Raw genomic sequence first — 17647 nt, 5'->3', positions numbered from 1 at the left:
ACATCCTCATGATGAGACCATCCCCGGCCTTATAATGATGGGCCTCTCAAGGACTTCTATGCTGCTTAGGCATCAGAGTAACCCCTCCTGAGCGCCATTCCCAGATGCCCACAAGGGCAGGGTTTTGTGGCAGAGGTCACTGGGACTTTCCTCTTGCTGGTGAAATAGTTGGGACCTTTTCCCACCCTCATGTCATCTATGCCTTCCCCCTTTTCTGCTTGTACCCCTCCCTCTCCATTTTTCTGAATGATCCCAGGACCTGTGATTTCAGAGGCTGCCCAGGAGCCCGCAGGTTCCTGGTTCCCAGCCTGGAGTGAACTTCCTTTTCCTCGAATGCTCCATCCTTTGCCTGTGAATGGAGAAGTGGTAGTTGTAAGGAAGTACTGAGTGTTTCTCAGATGCAGTAGCTGAGTGGGAGGATTTCAGCAGCCTCTGCAGGGGATGATTCACCAGCCCCCAGACAGAAGGAGCCATCCCCAAAGAGGGAGGCCCTCCACTGCCGGATTTCCCGAGGATTCCCTCTGCTGTGCTGCCCATGGGCCTGTCCAAGTCTGTCTGTCACGGGGAAGCCCCCGCTGGCACATGTGAGATGGGAATAATGACTGCCTTCTTCTTCCACATGCCCTCTAAGTGCACAGAGTACTTTTTTTCTAAATAGATTTTGTCTAGCAGTGACCTTGCTCTGGAGCTCTGTACCTTTCAACTGCTACGATGAATTAAGCTAAGGGGAAGTGCACGGGTTTTCCGCAAGTAGTCTACCTCTGAGCTGGTGAGGCAGTCCGTGCCATCAGGAAGTGATTAGCAGATGTTGGTGGTCTCCAGGCTGAAGTTTGGATACCCAGATTTCTCTTCCTTAAGCTGGTGTGTGTGAGCCACAGCACATGCCAGTTTCTCAGTGTAGACAAACCTAGAGGATTACTTTGTCTAATTACTGGATTCTGGGTTTTAGAGTTGGCCTTGTGGACATTTTTAAGAAGCAGTTTTCTGTGGGGCAGAAGATGCTGTGTGTCTTCCCAAACTTCCAGTCTCCTCAAAGAATCTGTCATAATGTTTAGGGGACCTGGGGATTCCTAGCCTAGATGTGATAACTGATGATTGAATTTCTATACATGATGAAGCCAAGACCTTGGAGGGACAGTTAAGAGCCCATGTGTCCAGGGCACATATTTGGACATATTGGCTTGAAAGTGTTTGCTGCGTTCTTCTATCATGCTAAGATGGAGACTGGGAGTTGCCTCAGGCAAATGTGTTGTCATCACTTCTGGAAAAATTCTGCCTAGCCGACAGCAAATCACGCTTTAGAGTGTCCATTCCTCCCTTTTATTTATTTTTTTTTAAATTTTTTTTTCCATTGTGTGCACAGCTGTATCAGTAGTGCTCGGAAGGATGGCCAAGAGGAGTGAACTCAATAGGTTCTTGCTGAACAGAACAGAGATTTGGCCTTTCATCTTTGCTCCGGGTTTTGTGTCAGCCAGGTTCTATTTACCCTGGGAGGGCGGGAGGGTTGGCTTCATGCTATTGGGATCAAGCACCAAAGGTCAGGGTCAGGGCTGCATCGTTCCTTCATAGAAAGTACCTTGTGATAAAAAAAGCATCTCTGAGATCATACATGAGGAAAACATGTAGGATGAACAAAGAAGGAGAAATCTTGGTGTCCTGGAAATGACGTGACCGGTTTTGTTGGATTTGGACAGAACATGCCTGTGTAAAGGGAGCCAAGCAGTGCCACAGCTGAACAGCTGGATGTGCTGTTTCTTCAGAAGACACTCTCTGGGGTGCTGTGGATTCGATGGTGCCAGCCTTGACGTACCAGAGGCAGAAGCTGCCAGGAAAGACTGAGTGTTGGCAGAAGTTGCTGGGTGCCAGACATGTGGGGCTTCGGCAGGTCCCAGCTTTCAGGGATCCAAAACCGCTGGCTTGGATGGCCTAAGGGAGCTTGTGGACCTGTGCGGACAGGGCCAACGCATGGCATGCCCCAGCAGTCCCCAAGCTGCCTTGCCCTTTGTGGCTGCAGAAGCGGAAGTGGTGAATGTACCTCAGAACACTAAGGGCAGGTGTCTTTGAGAACATTGCTCATGTGGGTTTTGAAATTCAAATTCTATTTTCAGGGTTTTGTTTCAGTGTCTCTTACTGGAGATTGGCAGACAACTGGGAATAAAGTTAAAAGTTTAAAAGTTCCACTTCTGTGTAAAACAAAATGGCTCTTAAAGCCTTAACAATAGTCTGACCTCCACATACTCTTCTGAGGGTCATTGAAACTAACTGATGGAGTGTTAGCAATGTCGGTCCCTCCCTGCCCTTGGGCTGCACCTGGCTCTGGCATCTTGCCTACCCAAACAGAGGCAGGGGCAGCTGTCCTGTTGGAAGACAGCTCAAGGGTACACCAGGTGGGGCCCAGGGGAGGCTGGAGGGTGTGGAGGTATCCTCGTGGGAATAGGGTGGGCAGTTTGTAAACCGAAGTCAGGGTGAATGTAAGCCAGAGGGAGGGCGGGGTCAATACATATATGCTATTTTATAACTGAAAATGTGGCCACCAGGGCCCTCTTAGATGATAGCAAAGGGCAGAGAGTGGAGCAGGCTGAGGCCCACTGAAGGCTGTACTGTTTGCTATATTATCACACACTCAGTGACAAGGGCTTAGCTGTACTTCCCAGGGTCCTTCATGGAACATTCCTTTGTGTTCTCTATTAGTGTAATAATAATAATAATAATAATAATAATAATAATAATAATAATGATAAGCCAGCAGGAAGCAGTTTAAATGTCCTGCATTGAGGTGCACCAAGATAGCTCTAAAGAAATTCCAGGGATTGTCTGAGCTAATGTCAACAGAGCCAGGCTCACAAGCCAGGACGCTGAGTCTCAGTTGCCAATAGTGGTGGATCCTTAGTAGGTCAGATTGGCTGTGGTTCCCCAGTCCTTAATTTCCTCTGCACCTTATCCACTTGCACCTGCTCAGCCTCATCCACTTCCCCAGAACCATTTCCTCAGAGAGAAGACCCACATTGAGGTCCTGGACTTAATTCCCTTGGAGGACTTCCCTGATGAGGAACAGCAAGAAGGCTATCTTGGGAACTCACAGAGCTCACTGAACATCAATGTGGCTGACTTCTAGCTCCTCGGACCAGACCTCCACGTACCTGTCACATTACAACTCCATCTAGTCTGTTCCCCTATGCCCATGGCCTCAGAGTGCAGTCCACAGCAGCCTGTTGAGGGAGCTGCCAGGCAACCTTCAGCCCCATACCCTCTACCTGTGTTACAGATCCGTGGCTGAGGCTACTGAAGTAGACCTGAACATGCGTGTGGGCCTCCACACCGGCAGGGTTCTCTGTGGTGTCCTGGGCCTACGCAAGTGGCAGTATGACGTATGGTCCAATGACGTGACCCTGGCCAATGTCATGGAGGCTGCTGGCTTACCAGGGTAAGTTGGAGTCTGGGTTGAAGATGGCAGAGTGCCTTTGCTAGAGTCTCCACTTCAGGCCTGGAGCCTCAGGGTACTTGGGTTGGTTCTGCTTTGACCCCCCAGGGGGCCCAGCTGAGGTCCAGTGCACACCTGCAGAAAACCAGTGTGGGTCAGACCAGGTGTGCATGGCGACTCTGTCCTGATACATGGGCTGTTCCCATGCAATAGTGTCACTTCTGTGTTTTATTTTTCTCAAACCTGTACATGGGGAACTCTGACTTTACATGACTCAGGCATGTCCTGCCCACTTGCTCAGTGTCTTAGTCCACTGTGTGCGGAGTTTGAACATGAACATTCCCTCTAGGGAATCCAGAAGTGCAGGGAAGAGGCGGCTTGAAATGCTGTGAGTCAGAAAAGCGGATGTGGGCTGAGACTCCCATAAAATTTTCTGCTGCCCTCTGACCTCTGCCCTCTGCCCTCTGCCCACTGGCAACCATGACCTTCAGCTTCTTACTGTGGTCTGGCTGTGAAATTTCCCCCTTTTTAAACTCTAATTGTTTTGTTCTCATTTTCTGTTCTAATCTTCTGATTGCTTCTTCCTGTCTTTTCAGTCTCTTACCAATCCTTCATCCTTCATAGCCTTCACCGACCCCACTCTGCCTTCTTGGGTGTATACCCCATCACTTGGCTTGCCTGGGCCTTCCTGTCCTTTCTTCCCAGGTTACCTTCGAGTTGGAGCACAAGTGCATAAATCTCAGGAATCTTGGCCTGGCAGAGTAACCTCTGTTGTGACCCAGGTGTGACTCACCCAGGACCTGTGCAGCTGCACTTGTCACTTCCCACTCAGCTTTGTATTCTTCTCTTGCAGGAAGGTCCACATCACAAAGACGACCCTCGCGTGCTTGAATGGGGACTACGAGGTGGAGCCAGGTCATGGCCATGAGAGGAACACCTTTCTGAGAACTCACAACATTGAGACCTTCTTTATTGTGCCATCCCATCGGAGGAAGGTGGGTAACCAGTCCCCCTCACTCACTCATTAGGCAGCCTTGCCCAACACAGTTGTAAAGAAATAGTTGTTCTTACTTTCCACTCCCAACACTGCTTCTCTGGATGTGGGCACAGAGATACTGTGTGCAGGGTTTGCCTTGTGGAGATAGTAGGCGACCTACTATAGTAATAGAGAAGACCTCTGAAGTCAGTGTAGAGTCTGGAGTTAGAAATCTGGGGATGACTGGGCCACTTTGGGTCCTTTGGTCCTTTACATACTGGCACGAGCTTCCTGTAAGAAGTTGGGGGTATAAATCTTTATGCTGTGCAACAGGGAGCTCTGACCATCCTATTCTGGATGCTTCAGGTCCTCCCAGGAGAAAGATGGAGTGGTTAGGATTGAGAATTACAGATGTTTCAGGGTTCAAGTGACAGTGCAGGCTGATTGGATGACATGGACTGAGATGGGAATACTGACACATGAGGGGTGGGCTCAGGTGAGTGAAGGGGTCCCGAGGATCGTGCTTGTGCAGGTGACAGTGCTTGGTTAGCTGAAGGTGCTAGGTCAGTGAGGATGGATGCTTTGGTAAGGGGCCTGGCTCAGTTGAAAGTGTGTTCTCAGGTGAGGATCCAGGCTCAGGAGAGGGTGTGAGTTGAGGTGGGGATCTGGGTACAGGTCGGTGTGCTGGTTCCCGTGAGGCTGTGGGCTTGGGTGAAGGTTCAGAACCAACCAGGTGATGGTGTAGGCTCGCATGATGGTTTAGGTGGGTGATGGTTCCCCATTCACCTAAACCATGGAAATCAAATGGAGGTTCTGGTGTGGGTGGTGGGTTAGGTGAGTGTGCCTGATCATAAGATGTGGGTTTAGTTGAGAGTGCAGGCTCATGTGAGGTGTGTGCCTAGGTGAGGGTGCTGGTTCACATGGGCACAGGCCCTGCTGAGGGTTCAGGCTCAGTTGAAGATGGGGTGTAGGCCTGGTATGAAAGTAGGGCATGTTTTTATGTTTTGTGGTGTGTGTGTCACATGTAGCTATTTATTAGTGTGCATATGTGTATGAGTGTATATGTGTGCATGGGAATGGAGGCTGAGGTCTAATTGGTTGTCCTGGATCACAGTTCATCTTATTGTTTAGTTGGATATAGTATTATTCATCCGTGCATATAATGTACTGGGATCAAATCCACCTTTATTTCCTCCCCTCAGCTCCTTCCCTATCTCCTCCATTTTCTTCCCAACCTGTTCAAGACTGAGTCCTCTACCCTATATCCAGCTCTAAATATCTGTTTTTCTGGGGCTCCTTGTTTGCCTTAAACAAATGTGGGGTGTACAGTTTTGGGAACCAGCACTTCTTGGGGCCATGGCACTGGAACATGAAAGAGCCTCCAGGCTCAGAGTTGCTGGAATGTTCAGCAGCTACTCTTGTCCAGCTGCCTGGACAGCATCTTCCAGAGACTTGGAAATTCAGTGGTCATCTTCTTAGCCTGACACCCTTGGAGGACACCACTCACCTTCCTCTGATTGGCACAGAGGAGCAGTGAGGATAGGGGGGCAGGGCTGGCTGTGGTGCACTAGCTCCCTCCTGAAGGGGCTGAGCATAGGGAAAACTTCTGATGGGAGCTTGGATCCTGAGGATACCTGGAGTCATCCAGGAGAAAGTGAGAAGTGTAGGAATGTATCCCCAAGAGGCAGGCTCTGGACCAGTCACCTGGACTGGATGAGGGACTTTGAAGGCATTTTTAGAAAAGGATCAGAAGATGGTTGGAGGCCTAGAGTACTGAGAAAAAAACCTAGGTACCTCAAGTGGATACTGCTCCCAGGCTGGGCTACCCAGACACAGTGTTTGTTTGTTTGTTGCTTTGTGTCACACTTGAGAGAGAGAGAGAGAGAGAGAGAGAGAGAGAGAGAGAGAGAGAGAGAGAGAGAGAGAGAGAGAGAGGGAGGAAAGGGAGAGGGAGAGAGAGAGAGGGAGGGAAGGAGAAAGGGAGAGAGAGAGGGAGAGAGAGAGGGAGAGAAGAGGTCAAAAGAGCATATCTCCATTTAAAGAACTTGGAGTTGTCAGATAGTGAGAGGGAAGAGAGAGAATGTCAAAGGGGGGATGCTTCTGTGGTGAAATTATGGTCACACCTGTAGAGACCAGTGGAGGTGACTGTGAGAATTGGTCAGGTTGTTGAGGCAGGGGCAGCTGAAAATGAGGCTGAGGGGACTTTACCCTGCACCCTGGAGAAGACCTGGGCTCAGAGCTGCCGTGGGAGAGACAGCCTTGGGCTCACTGTCGGATGATGGATACCGAGCAAGAACAAGCCAGTTCTGATCCCTGGGGCTTTCCTTTCTATATTGGCTCATTTGGTCTTGAGAACACCGTGGGGGGAGCAGACTGTTCCCTGTGGTACAAATGAGGACCCGTGGCAGTCTGTTAGGCAGACGCTTGCCCCTACCACCTAGTCTTCTGGCCTGTGGGTCCTCTTGTGTGTAGAACAAAGCATGCTGGGACAAGGAAGCTCTGAGATGACATTTACTCCGAGCCCCAGTGCTATTTCTCTGCTTTGGAGTCTTTGTTGCTGGGAACCTAGTAGATTCCTGGATGCCTGAGGATTCCTGGATGCAGGAGGTACCAAGCAGCCTAATTTTAGTACCTGGGCGGTCCTGTCACTCTTAAGGCCACGCTTCCAGCCTGAGGGTCAAGATCTGCCTTGTTGACAGTATTTTCCCCTATGTGTTTGGATAGATATTTCCAGGCTTGATTCTCTCGGATATCAAGCCAGCCAAGAGGATGAAGTTCAAGACCGTCTGCTACCTGCTGGTGCAGCTCATGCACTGCCGGAAAATGTTCAAGGCTGAGATCCCCTTCTCCAATGTGATGACCTGCGAGGATGACGACAAGGTAGGAAGGCTGGGGTGCGGCTCGGCTAGGAGACTCCTTGCTGCTGATGCTGCATACGTCTTTGTAGTGCTCTGTATTTTGTATTTGTCTAGGTCTAAGCTCACATTCCCCGCTTTCTTCTTTCATTTTCCCTGTGGATGTCGAAGTTCTTGAGCTGACTCAAGATTTCCCTCCCTCCATGCCCCACGCCTTTTTCCTTCTATTTACTGGAAAGGTTTTTCAACTTTATCATCCAACATTTCCATTGAACATTTCAAAATTCTTAAACATTCCAGGTGCACTTTTGTTTTTTTATGAATAATTCCCTTATGAAGTTGTATTCCCACGTCAGAAACCACACGCTATCCTGGAAACTCACTATGTAGCAGAGGATGGACCTTGAACTTTAGATTCTCCTACTGTATATCCCAAGCATGGGGATTACAGATGTGCACCATCACATCTGGTTTTATTTCATGCAGGAGACTGAACTCAAGGATTCATAAATATGCCAGACAATCACTAAAACCCCAGTTTTGTCTGCTCACTGGGATTACTTTTAACTTTATAATACTTGTGGGTGGGTATGCATACACTTGTCTGTGTCCCATGGGACACATGTACAAGTCAGAGGACAGCTTGCAGGAGTTTGTTTTCTTCTTCTACTCTATGGGTTCTGGGGCCCAAATTCAGTCATCAAACCTGGTGGCAGACATCTTTCCCTGCTGAGACATCTCACTGGCCCAAGATTTTTATTTTTTTCTTAATGTGTATGTGGTGTGCATGTGTGTGTGGATGCATATGTGTATGTGTGTGCGCATGCCTGTGTGTGTGTACGTGCTCACGTTCGTGTGCATGTGTGTTGGGAGAAGTGCTCACGTGGACATGTGAATGTGGAGGCTGAAGGTTGATGTTGGATATCTTTCTTAACTGTTCTCCATATTATTCTTTGAAGCAGGGTCTCCCAGGGGAACCCAGAGCTCACCCAGACTTCCAGTCTAACTAATCAACTGTCTCAGAGAATCCGCTGTCTCTGCCTGGCTGGCTTGGACTTGGGTTTTGGGAGCTGCGTTCCTGTCCTTACTCTTGCTTTACATGGCAGGCGCTTTAACCACTGAGCCCTTCTCCTCAGCCCTCTCACTGAGATTTTTTTAAGAAATAGTTTCTTGCTCCAGAAACTTCTGTTTTCTCTGAGCAGCTTGCTTTTGTTTTACCTTTTACCTTGTCTGTCATCCTCTGTGATCCCACAGATGCCCAGAGCCTTTTCTAAGTTGTTCTTGATGCAGAGGGATAACAAAGCTGGCAGCAAGTGCTGAGCCAGAGATGAGGCTCCAGTGTGGTGGATTTTCTCCCACAGCAGGGTTTCTGTCTCAGATAAGTCAGGCAGTCACTTGTGGGTCTTCAGATCTTCTCAGCATGTGGTGGTGGTGGTGTCTAAGGTTGCACTTCAACCACACTTGGCCAGTGACCACTGGGAATTCCCTTCTGGGGAAGGAAACCCCTACATTATTTCCTTCTGGAGGCATAAAGAGCATGGGTTGCACTTTGGGGCTCTAATGCCCCCTTGTGGATGGTCTTGACCACAGCCCCCGAATCCACTAGTACTTGAGCCTGAAGCTGCCCAGCTCCCCATCTCCCTCTCTGTCCAGCCCTCTGAGGTTACCTGGCTTTACCTGGTGTCGGTTGGCTCAACTCTGCTTCTTTCCCACCACTGCTTTCTCTGATATCACTGATTTTATATCACTTAAAGAAACTTCCTGGTATAGTCAGAGGTGTTTTTCAGGACAAAGCAAGGTTCTGTTGCCTCTTGCTTATGGTGGTTCCTTGCTGCAAGGATCTGCTTATGGGAGTTCCTCTTTGCTAGAACTTTATCTGATAATATTCTAAGGACTTCATTCATGGTGGATCAGGTCAGGGAGAATTAGTTTTTATGTGTGCCAGGCAGCTGGAGGCTGCGTTATTAAAAGCTTGACTTCTGTCACAGGTAGTAGGAAGTTTAGCCCTAGTTATGTAGACAGCAGACATTCACACAGGCACACACAGACATTCCCCCATGTGCGCATGCACACACGCACGCACGCACGCACACACACATTCACGGTGGTACCAGGAGATCAGGTGTTCATTGCCTTAGCAAGGATCTTCCCTCCTTCATCTCTCATTGGCTTCAGTGTCTGCCAGGTTTCTCGTCTCCTACCCTGTCCCGGAGACGTGTGCTCACTCACAGCAATCTTAGCAGGAATCCTGCTCACTTATCCAGAATGCTTCTGACTTCCGATGTCTACCCTGAGTAGTTTTCTGTTCACAGAGCCATCCTTTCTCCTTGACTGTACACCCCCAGCTGCTGGGCCACACTCTGGGTTGAATCCAAGAGCCTGTTTGCATGACCCCTGTCCCTCCTGCAAGGTCTTGAATGAAGCCTGTCCCACTGTATTCTACAAAGGGTCACTGAAATGATGTCCTTTTAATAATTTGATAAATAAGTGTGTAGATGATTTTAATAATTTAATAAATGTATCACTTTTCCCTCCCAAGCTCTCGCCGTGAACTGAGCCCCCAGGCAGGGTCTCTTCCACCTCACTGCAGTTTCTGCTCCAGCCCTTGTAGCTGCTGCTGTTAGTGCCTCTGGGATGAATCCTGTCAGTGTAGCCCAGGCCCCCAAACACATTTATAGCTGTTTTATTTGGCCTTTGGATATTTCCCTGCCTACGAAGTTATTTGTTATGGATGACATCTCTAAATAAAAATAAAAAAAAAAATGCACCAGAAAAGCAAATGAAAAACATTTGTCATCCACCACCATCCCCCAGATGAAGGCCTGTGACCCTTCCTGTGTCCTAAGTGTGGGGGACTGGAGATGCTTAAAGGAACTTCATTATGTTGTAGAAGCAATTCGTCTGGCTGTTTCTCCTTCTCTTGCCCCGGTGTATCATACAGGTATCCTTGTGTCATTGACACTCCCTCAGTTTGAGTCTTGAGACTTTGCATAGACTTCTAACCTAAGGAGAGATGCCTTGTATGGCATTGATATCTGGGGCTTTTCTGTTTTTATTAATTGAAGCGGGCCATGGTACTTTTGTTGGTGAAAGTACATTTTAATTCCTGGGCATTCTGCAAAGTGTGCCTGGCGTGTCTTGGCTCTGCTCAAGTGGATGGGCCTCTGGTCAGAGACTGTGACACTATCACCAGCAGTGGCTGCTGAGGGATGCAGTTGGCATGCGGACTTTCTTTATTCTTGCTTTCTGATATTTGAAACATATTTGTTCCCCTGTTCTACACTCAGAAATCTCCCCGTACTCTCATTCTCTCTCCCTCTCCCCCCCCATATGTTTTGTATAGCTGTAAATCTAAGCTTACTGATTTAAATCAACATAAAAGCCACTTGCGTGCATGATATAGAAATCAAGTCTTCTGCATTGCTCCTCATCTTCTGTTTCCTTCTGGAAATCAGCTTGCCGTGGTAACAAGCTGAGCCTTTTCTGCCCTGGATACACCCTGGGCATTTGGAGGCCCACACAGATCCAAGCCTTTTCTTCGTGACTGAATGGCCTCCAGGCGTAGGCACAGGCCTGACTTCCCAAGCAGCTTATAGGCAAACAGGGACTTCCTTTCTAGCTGTCATCGTGGTTATGGATGCTGGGCACATCTGTTTTCATGGACATCTTAATGAACAGTATGCAGATAGCCAGGGGTAGTGGTGACACTGCTGGGCTAATAAAGCATCTACTTTATCTTGGAGTGCTGCTGCCAGCTTGGGCTGTCCCAAGCATCCTGCTCTGTCCACGGTGTGTGTAAACCCTGACTTCTGCCTCTGCAGTGTCAGACTTAGCAAGCTTGGAGCATTGCCAGGTGTTGAATACTGTGTGTTTTCTTCCGTGTTACCCAGTCTGATCGAACCTTATCTGGGCTGTCTCCTGAGCTTTTTGATTAAAAATGGCACCAGAATTTATTTACTGATGATAATGGCTTGTCTTCCTAATTGAAACTGATGGTGGTGACTTTTTAAATTATCTTGGATTTTCTTGGTCATTGATAACATGTACTTTGAACAGTGCTATCGTGTTTCTTTCCCATTTAATAATTAAGCCAGACGATAGGACTAAGCAAGGTCATTCTTTCTCATTCTAACTCTTAGAATATATAATATTTTTACCATTCTTTCTGATGCCTTGAGCTATCAATACCAGACTAGGAAGTGATCCCTGTAAGTTAATGTTTACATGATCATTTTCTTTGAGGAAGAACTGGATGTTGTATTTTAGGAAATATTTCTGAGTGTGGTGATCTGCCAAGGGTTTCTCCTTTGTATCCCTGGGTACTTTAGTGCCCTTAGACCTAACACAGTGCAATGGGGTACATAACACAATGCAGTGGGGTACATAACACAATGCAGTGGGGTACCATAACACAATGCAGTGGGGTACCATAACACAATGCAGTGGGGTACCATAACACAATGCAGTGGGGTATCATAACACAATGCAGTGGGGTACCATAACACAATGCAGTGGGGTACATAACACAATGCAGTGGGGTATCATAACACAATGCAGTGGGGTACATAACACAATGCAGTGGGGTATCATAACACAATGCAGTGGGGTATCATAACACAATGCAGTGGGGTACCATAACACAATGCAGTGGGGTACCATAACACAATGCAGTGGGGTATCATAACACAATGCAGTGGGGTACCATAACACAATGCAGTGGGGTACCATAACACAATGCGGTGGGGTATCATAACACAATGCAGTGGGGTACCATAACACAATGCAGTGGGCTATCATAACACAATGCAGTGGGGTATCATAACACAATGCAGTGGGGTGCATAACACAATGCAGTGGGGTGCCATTTTGTTATGCAAGTTCAGGTTTTGGTGTAGTTGGGAAGTTGTGGCTTCTTGGTGAATAGACTTTCATGTGGTCTTTGGCCGCAGCTGTGTGGTTATTTGTGCTTTTCTGCTTTCCCATTTTTGATCATTTGGCCAAGAGACGATGGCTCTTCTCCTGGCCCTTGCCAGTTTTCTCCTGGCCTGCACCCCCTGACATTTCCAGCTGTGGGTTCCTCTAGCTCCTAGCCTGAGATAGACATGACAACAGATGCCCCAGGACCCCTTGCCACACATGGTTGTCTTTGGGGCCCAGTGTTCTGAAAGCTTGCTCTTGCTTTCCACCTTCATAGCCTTGTGTTTGTGTACATTGTCTGTGTTTTCCTGTTTGATTGCAACATGGAGGAGAAGTTTGTTCACCGCATCGTTTCTGCAGCTGTAGTGTCGTATCTTAGGAGTCTATCTTCTGCTGAGGTATCGAAGCATCAGAGTCCCTGAGGGTGAGACCTATCTTAAGATTAAACTGTTTTCCTTTCCACAAGCTGGGACCCTCCTGTACGTGTCACGTGATACATGGAAGAGGGGCTCATACTTTGGTCCTTGAGGCCATGGCTACCTGTCACTTCTTACCATTCTTCCATCAACAGCAGAGACCACCTGCCCTTGCATCAAACTTCCTATGCCTTCTTGTGTATGTGGGCTTGTGCCAACATCCCTTCCTGCATATGTGGCTAGTAGGCTGCTTGTCCTGGCCATATTTGTTCTGCATCCCACCGCCCTCTCTACACTAATATCAAACAGACATTCTGTAATTTGCAATACAGACCTGGGGACCTGAATACTGGGTGGTAAGACACCCCCTGTGCCATCTCTGGCCAGCAGGGGGCAGGGCTATGACATCGTCTCAGAGGTCTGAATAGCAGAGGATGACTGGCTGGCAGTGCCCATGAGTGCTTTTGTTCAAAAGCTGAAGAAACATTTCATACTCTTTTCTCTATTTCTGACATGGCTGCAGCGGAGGGCATTGAGAACAGCCTCGGAGAAGCTCAGAAACCGTTCGTCTTTCTCTACCAATGTGGTCTACACCACTCCGGGTACACGTGTCAACAGGTACATCAGCCGTCTTCTTGAAGCCCGCCAGACAGAGCTAGAGATGGCCGATCTGAACTTCTTTACCCTGAAGTACAAGCATGTCGAACGAGAACAAAAAGTAAGTGGTATGGGGACTTTGTCCTTGTCCCTGAGGCTCTGGCGGTCTTCTGGTGGGGTGATTAACTTTTGGTTCTCTCTTTTTCTCTCTGTCCCCACGCCATGCTCTCTCCCCACTCCCTCTCCTCCTTCCTCCACAGTACCACCAGCTTCAGGATGAGTACTTCACCAGCGCCGTTGTCCTCGCCCTCATCCTGGCTGCCTTATTTGGGCTTATCTACCTTCTGGTAATTCCACAGTAAGTGCTGTCCCTGTGCTAATCAATGCTGTGGGAAGGAGACTGAGAATTCCTGGCTTCTAGGGGCACCGGTTGTTCTTGTTCTTGTGATTGAATGGCTGACAAGAAGCATTGAAGGTACGAAGAGTTGATTTGGGCTCACAATATGAAGATACAGTTCATTGTGGCAGGAGAAGCGTGGCGTCAGGGGAGACTTTAAGCATTGGCGGTAGGAGCTGGAGGTTCTTTGCCCACATTGAGATGGATCTAGAAGTGGGGTGTGTGTGACTTGAGCCTCATCCTCTGTGACTCACTTCCTCCCACAAGGCTTCACATCCTAAAGTCTTGGCACTCTACCCAAATGATGCCACTGTCTGAGGACCAAGGGTTCAAACCCATTTCTCTTTGAAATCAAACACTGGGGTTGGACTTGGGTGTCCTTATATGCTCAAGATCCATTTCCTAATTACCCTCCTATTGCACCTAGCGTTTGAGGAGAGCACTGGCCACTCACCCTCCTTCTTCATGAGCTCTAGGTAGATACTTGATGAGCCTGCTGGCATAAAACATGGTGGCCACTCACCCTTCTTCTTCATGAGCTCTAGGTAGATACTTGATGAGCCTGCTGGCATAGAACATGGTGGCCACTCACCCTTCTTCTTCATGAGCTCTAGGTAGATACTTGACAAGCCTGCTGGCATATAACATGGTCACTGTTTTTAGTTTTGAATTTGTTGAACTCTAAGAATTTGTGGTTTTTTTTTTCTTCTCCATCACATGCAACACACTGTTGTCCTGAGAGGGACTTCTGAGGAGAACACAGGACCTTTCTTCTTTCTGGGTCCATATCACTTTAAAAAACATCAACATGAGAAAAAAATGGCTCTGAAAAGGAAGAAAACATAGTGATTTAAATGACATTTACCATTGTTTAAGTCAGTGTAAGTTCGAAGAATTTGGGGCCAGGAAGACATGGGAAGTCTCCAATGTCCTTCTCTTCCAGCACTTGTTTCCCAGTGTGACTGGGCTTGAGGGCAGAATGTCTCCTTCCAGAATCCAGAATGGACATAGAAGCTCTCTCTACCTGCTAAGGACAGGAAGCCTGTCTGTGGGCTACACAGACAACTGTAATCTTGACAGTCTACCAGATGATTTTGTCTACAGGTTAGGCTTTTCTAGAAACATCCTCCCCAGACAAGTATCAATAGTACAGCTCTGTGAAGTTGGGTCCTTCCTCCATTAGAAGGGAAGGTCTCACCTGCAGCCAAGGCTAAACTTTGGGGTGAGGTAGTATGGATGGTGATAGTTTTAGGTACCTCACCCAGGAGCCTCAGGCGACTTCAGGAGGAAAACGAGCCAGGTGAAATAATTACCAGGGGACCTGTGGCAAATGGCTATTGGCAATGCTTCCTCCTGAGGTTCTAGGCCTGGGAGCCAGGAGGAGAGTCCCAGTTCTGAGGTACCTATCGGATACATCCTAGCTGGCCTCTGCCTCGCAGTGACCTGTGTGCTCTCTGTCTCCAGGAGCGTGGCTGTCCTGCTGCTGCTGGTGTTTTCTATCTGCTTCTTGGTGGCCTGTACCCTGTACCTGCACATCACGCGGGTCCAGGTATGTTTGTGTGTCCTTCTACACATGCCCAGGTATGTGAGCCTGTGTCCGAGACGAGAACCCGAGTGTTCTCTGTGTAGTCTCATGGCAGAGCGGTTCCATCCTTCACTCTCAGTTGCAAGTAGAAGGTATCTGTCCATGTGGCCGGTGCTGGTTAAGTTCAGCATGCCATGTTTTGGGAGCGGCCTTCTTGGCACAGTTTTGGGGGTGGTAGATATTGGTGAGAAGGATCATCAGGTATTGACTTTGCTATTTGGTTGGAGAGACCAGGGTAGTTTGTTTCTTAGGGATCAATGTCCCTGATCTAAGGTGGGCATGTTCCAGATAGGTTATCTGTGCTCTCCTGACCCTGATGCTCAAGTGCAATTTAGATTTTTGGAACAAAGGCTGAGCATCATACTCTTGCCTATTCAACCCTCCTTGGGGTTCTATTTCTCTTGAACCTGCATCCTTTTCTCATAGGCTCAACCTATTTCCCAGGGTCTCATCTCCAGCACCCCCCTCCTGGTGATGTCAGTCCTCAGCTTTACTTTGGTATAATTGTCGAAAACTGCAACCCTCTTAAGGGGGTTCAGCCTAGCTTCACTCATTTAACTCCACCATTATTACCAGGTACATCTTGCCTTTTTTAAAAAAAAAATTAAAAGATACTCTCTATTGACTACATTTACAGCTTATTCACTTCTATAGGTTTAGTGACATTTAGTTTGAAATTCACGGCTTCAAATAATCTTGCTTTTGTCACAGAATTTGAATGAGAGCGTGACAAAGAGATGGTAGTTTAAAAGCCTGTTATTTCAGCTGCGTTGATGGTGGCCGGTGTGCACACCTGATGGTGTGCAAACAGCAGAATACATGCAAAAGGTGTGAAGATGGAGGGGGGCAGAAGTAGCCCAGAGTATAGCTGAGGAATGCAGAGACCCTGGGGCCCCACCCAGCATCTCATCAGGGGACCCCAATACCCTGATCAGAGTCACACCACTCACCTTGTCACCTAGGATCTTGCCCATAGAACTAATATTCAAGCCTGAACACCACCTGGCTCTGTAAAGTGCATGTCCTGTGAGATCAAACTGTGATGGCCTGTCTGAAACCACCCCTTTTATTGAAAACATGGCTTCCCTCCTAGATGGGGACTCAGGCCAGAATAGCTCCTGGATGTTAAGAGTAAGGTCAGCTGGCCTCTGCTGCCCACTCCCAGCTTCACCAAAAGCAGAGTGGAATATTTCCTAAATACGTGTTTTTGAAGTAGCAGCTTCAAAAGCTTCAAGGGTTGGGGTTCTCTGGTGTCCGAAGTCATGCTGGCTGACACCTGGGTAACAGAGAGGAACCTGCACTCAGTGGGGACAGAGGTGCTGGGACTCAGCTCCCCAAGGAAGCACCACATCAGGGCTAATGACCTAAGCCAGCATACAATGACTGGCGTCGGCTAGGCTGGCTGTTGGGTTCTGTGCTTCGCCTCAGGGATGACTAGGCTGTGGCAGAGGCTGTGAGAACAGATGCTAGCCGACAGCAGGCAGGCCGGCCAGCAGGAAGTTAGGCCAGACAGGAGAGAATCTACCATGGCCAGTCAAACAGGTGGGATGAGGGACAACTGTCAGGACATATCTACCAGGAACCTGTGGCATTGACAGTGTAGATATGCTTCCCTCCACAGTGGCCATAGTGCCAGACGTATTGGCTGCCTTTCCTGAAGATGTCTCTCCTCTTACTTATATTATCAAGCACATTCACAGAATCAATACTGAGCAGAGCACAGGGCAGTGTGGGATTGGAGGGAGAACTCATGGCTGCTACAAGCCAGGTGACTAGCTTATTTTGCACGGTCTCTCTGCTCCTTAGTGTTTGTCCAATACTAGCCTCCCTTGAGATGGCCAACGTACGGTAGCAATCCTGGCTTTATGTCTACCAGACTCCTGCCATGCATCTAGAACAGAGGACTCTACCCTCTATGCCATCCAAAAGATCCATTAGCTGCCTGCTTGGGGTGTCAGCCTTGACTGGGTGCTATGGGTGTTGATTATAATCTATACTCTTGTTTTTAGGACAGTGAGCATGAGGAACTTCCCGTGTTATCCATGAAAGTACTTGTTAAACACTAGGTTGTGCTTGAAGTAAATAGATCAAAAATAACACTTCTAGCAACTTAAGAAAAGCTGTCTGTGATGATAAACGTCCAGAACATGAGGGGGTGGGGGAGAGAGACAGAGTGGGGAGAGGGAAAGGAAGAGAGGGAGGGAGGAAAGGGAGAGGTGTATGGAATTCCTGAGGTCAGAGAATGCAGTATAGTAAAAATATCCAGTGCTTTTACTAGCTGCCCTACCAAGTCTCAGTGCCTGGGAGGGGAGATGGGTATTATGCCTATAAACTCAAACACTTTAGTTGTGTGTGTGTGTGTTGTTTTGAGTTTTTTGTTTTGTTTTGTTTTGTTTTTGGCAAGTTCTTCACATGGTAATAGGTGAACATACATGAGACCTTTCCATAGGAGATGAAGATCTAGTAAGGCTCTAGTCCAGTGG

The 17647-nt window shown here is 48.1% G+C and overlaps 1 protein-coding gene across 1 annotated transcript in view; it reads left to right on the top strand.

Moving 5' to 3' along the window:
• Adcy1 (adenylate cyclase 1) overlaps window positions 1-17647 on the top strand; it is a 118326-nt gene that overhangs the window by 70367 nt on the left and 30312 nt on the right. The window contains exons 6-11 of the mRNA XM_031339480.1: window positions 3266-3424; window positions 4275-4416; window positions 7122-7277; window positions 13109-13303; window positions 13443-13540; window positions 15044-15128. Coding sequence (XP_031195340.1) covers window positions 3266-3424; window positions 4275-4416; window positions 7122-7277; window positions 13109-13303; window positions 13443-13540; window positions 15044-15128 — 835 coding nt within the window. The remainder of the gene's footprint in view (window positions 1-3265; window positions 3425-4274; window positions 4417-7121; window positions 7278-13108; window positions 13304-13442; window positions 13541-15043; window positions 15129-17647) is intronic.

This window comes from Mastomys coucha, unplaced genomic scaffold, assembly GCF_008632895.1.
Source record: "Mastomys coucha isolate ucsf_1 unplaced genomic scaffold, UCSF_Mcou_1 pScaffold22, whole genome shotgun sequence".
NCBI lineage: Eukaryota > Metazoa > Chordata > Mammalia > Rodentia > Muridae > Mastomys > Mastomys coucha.
Note: the sequence above shows the minus strand (reverse complement) of the source record. Positions and strands in the feature narration are given on the sequence as shown.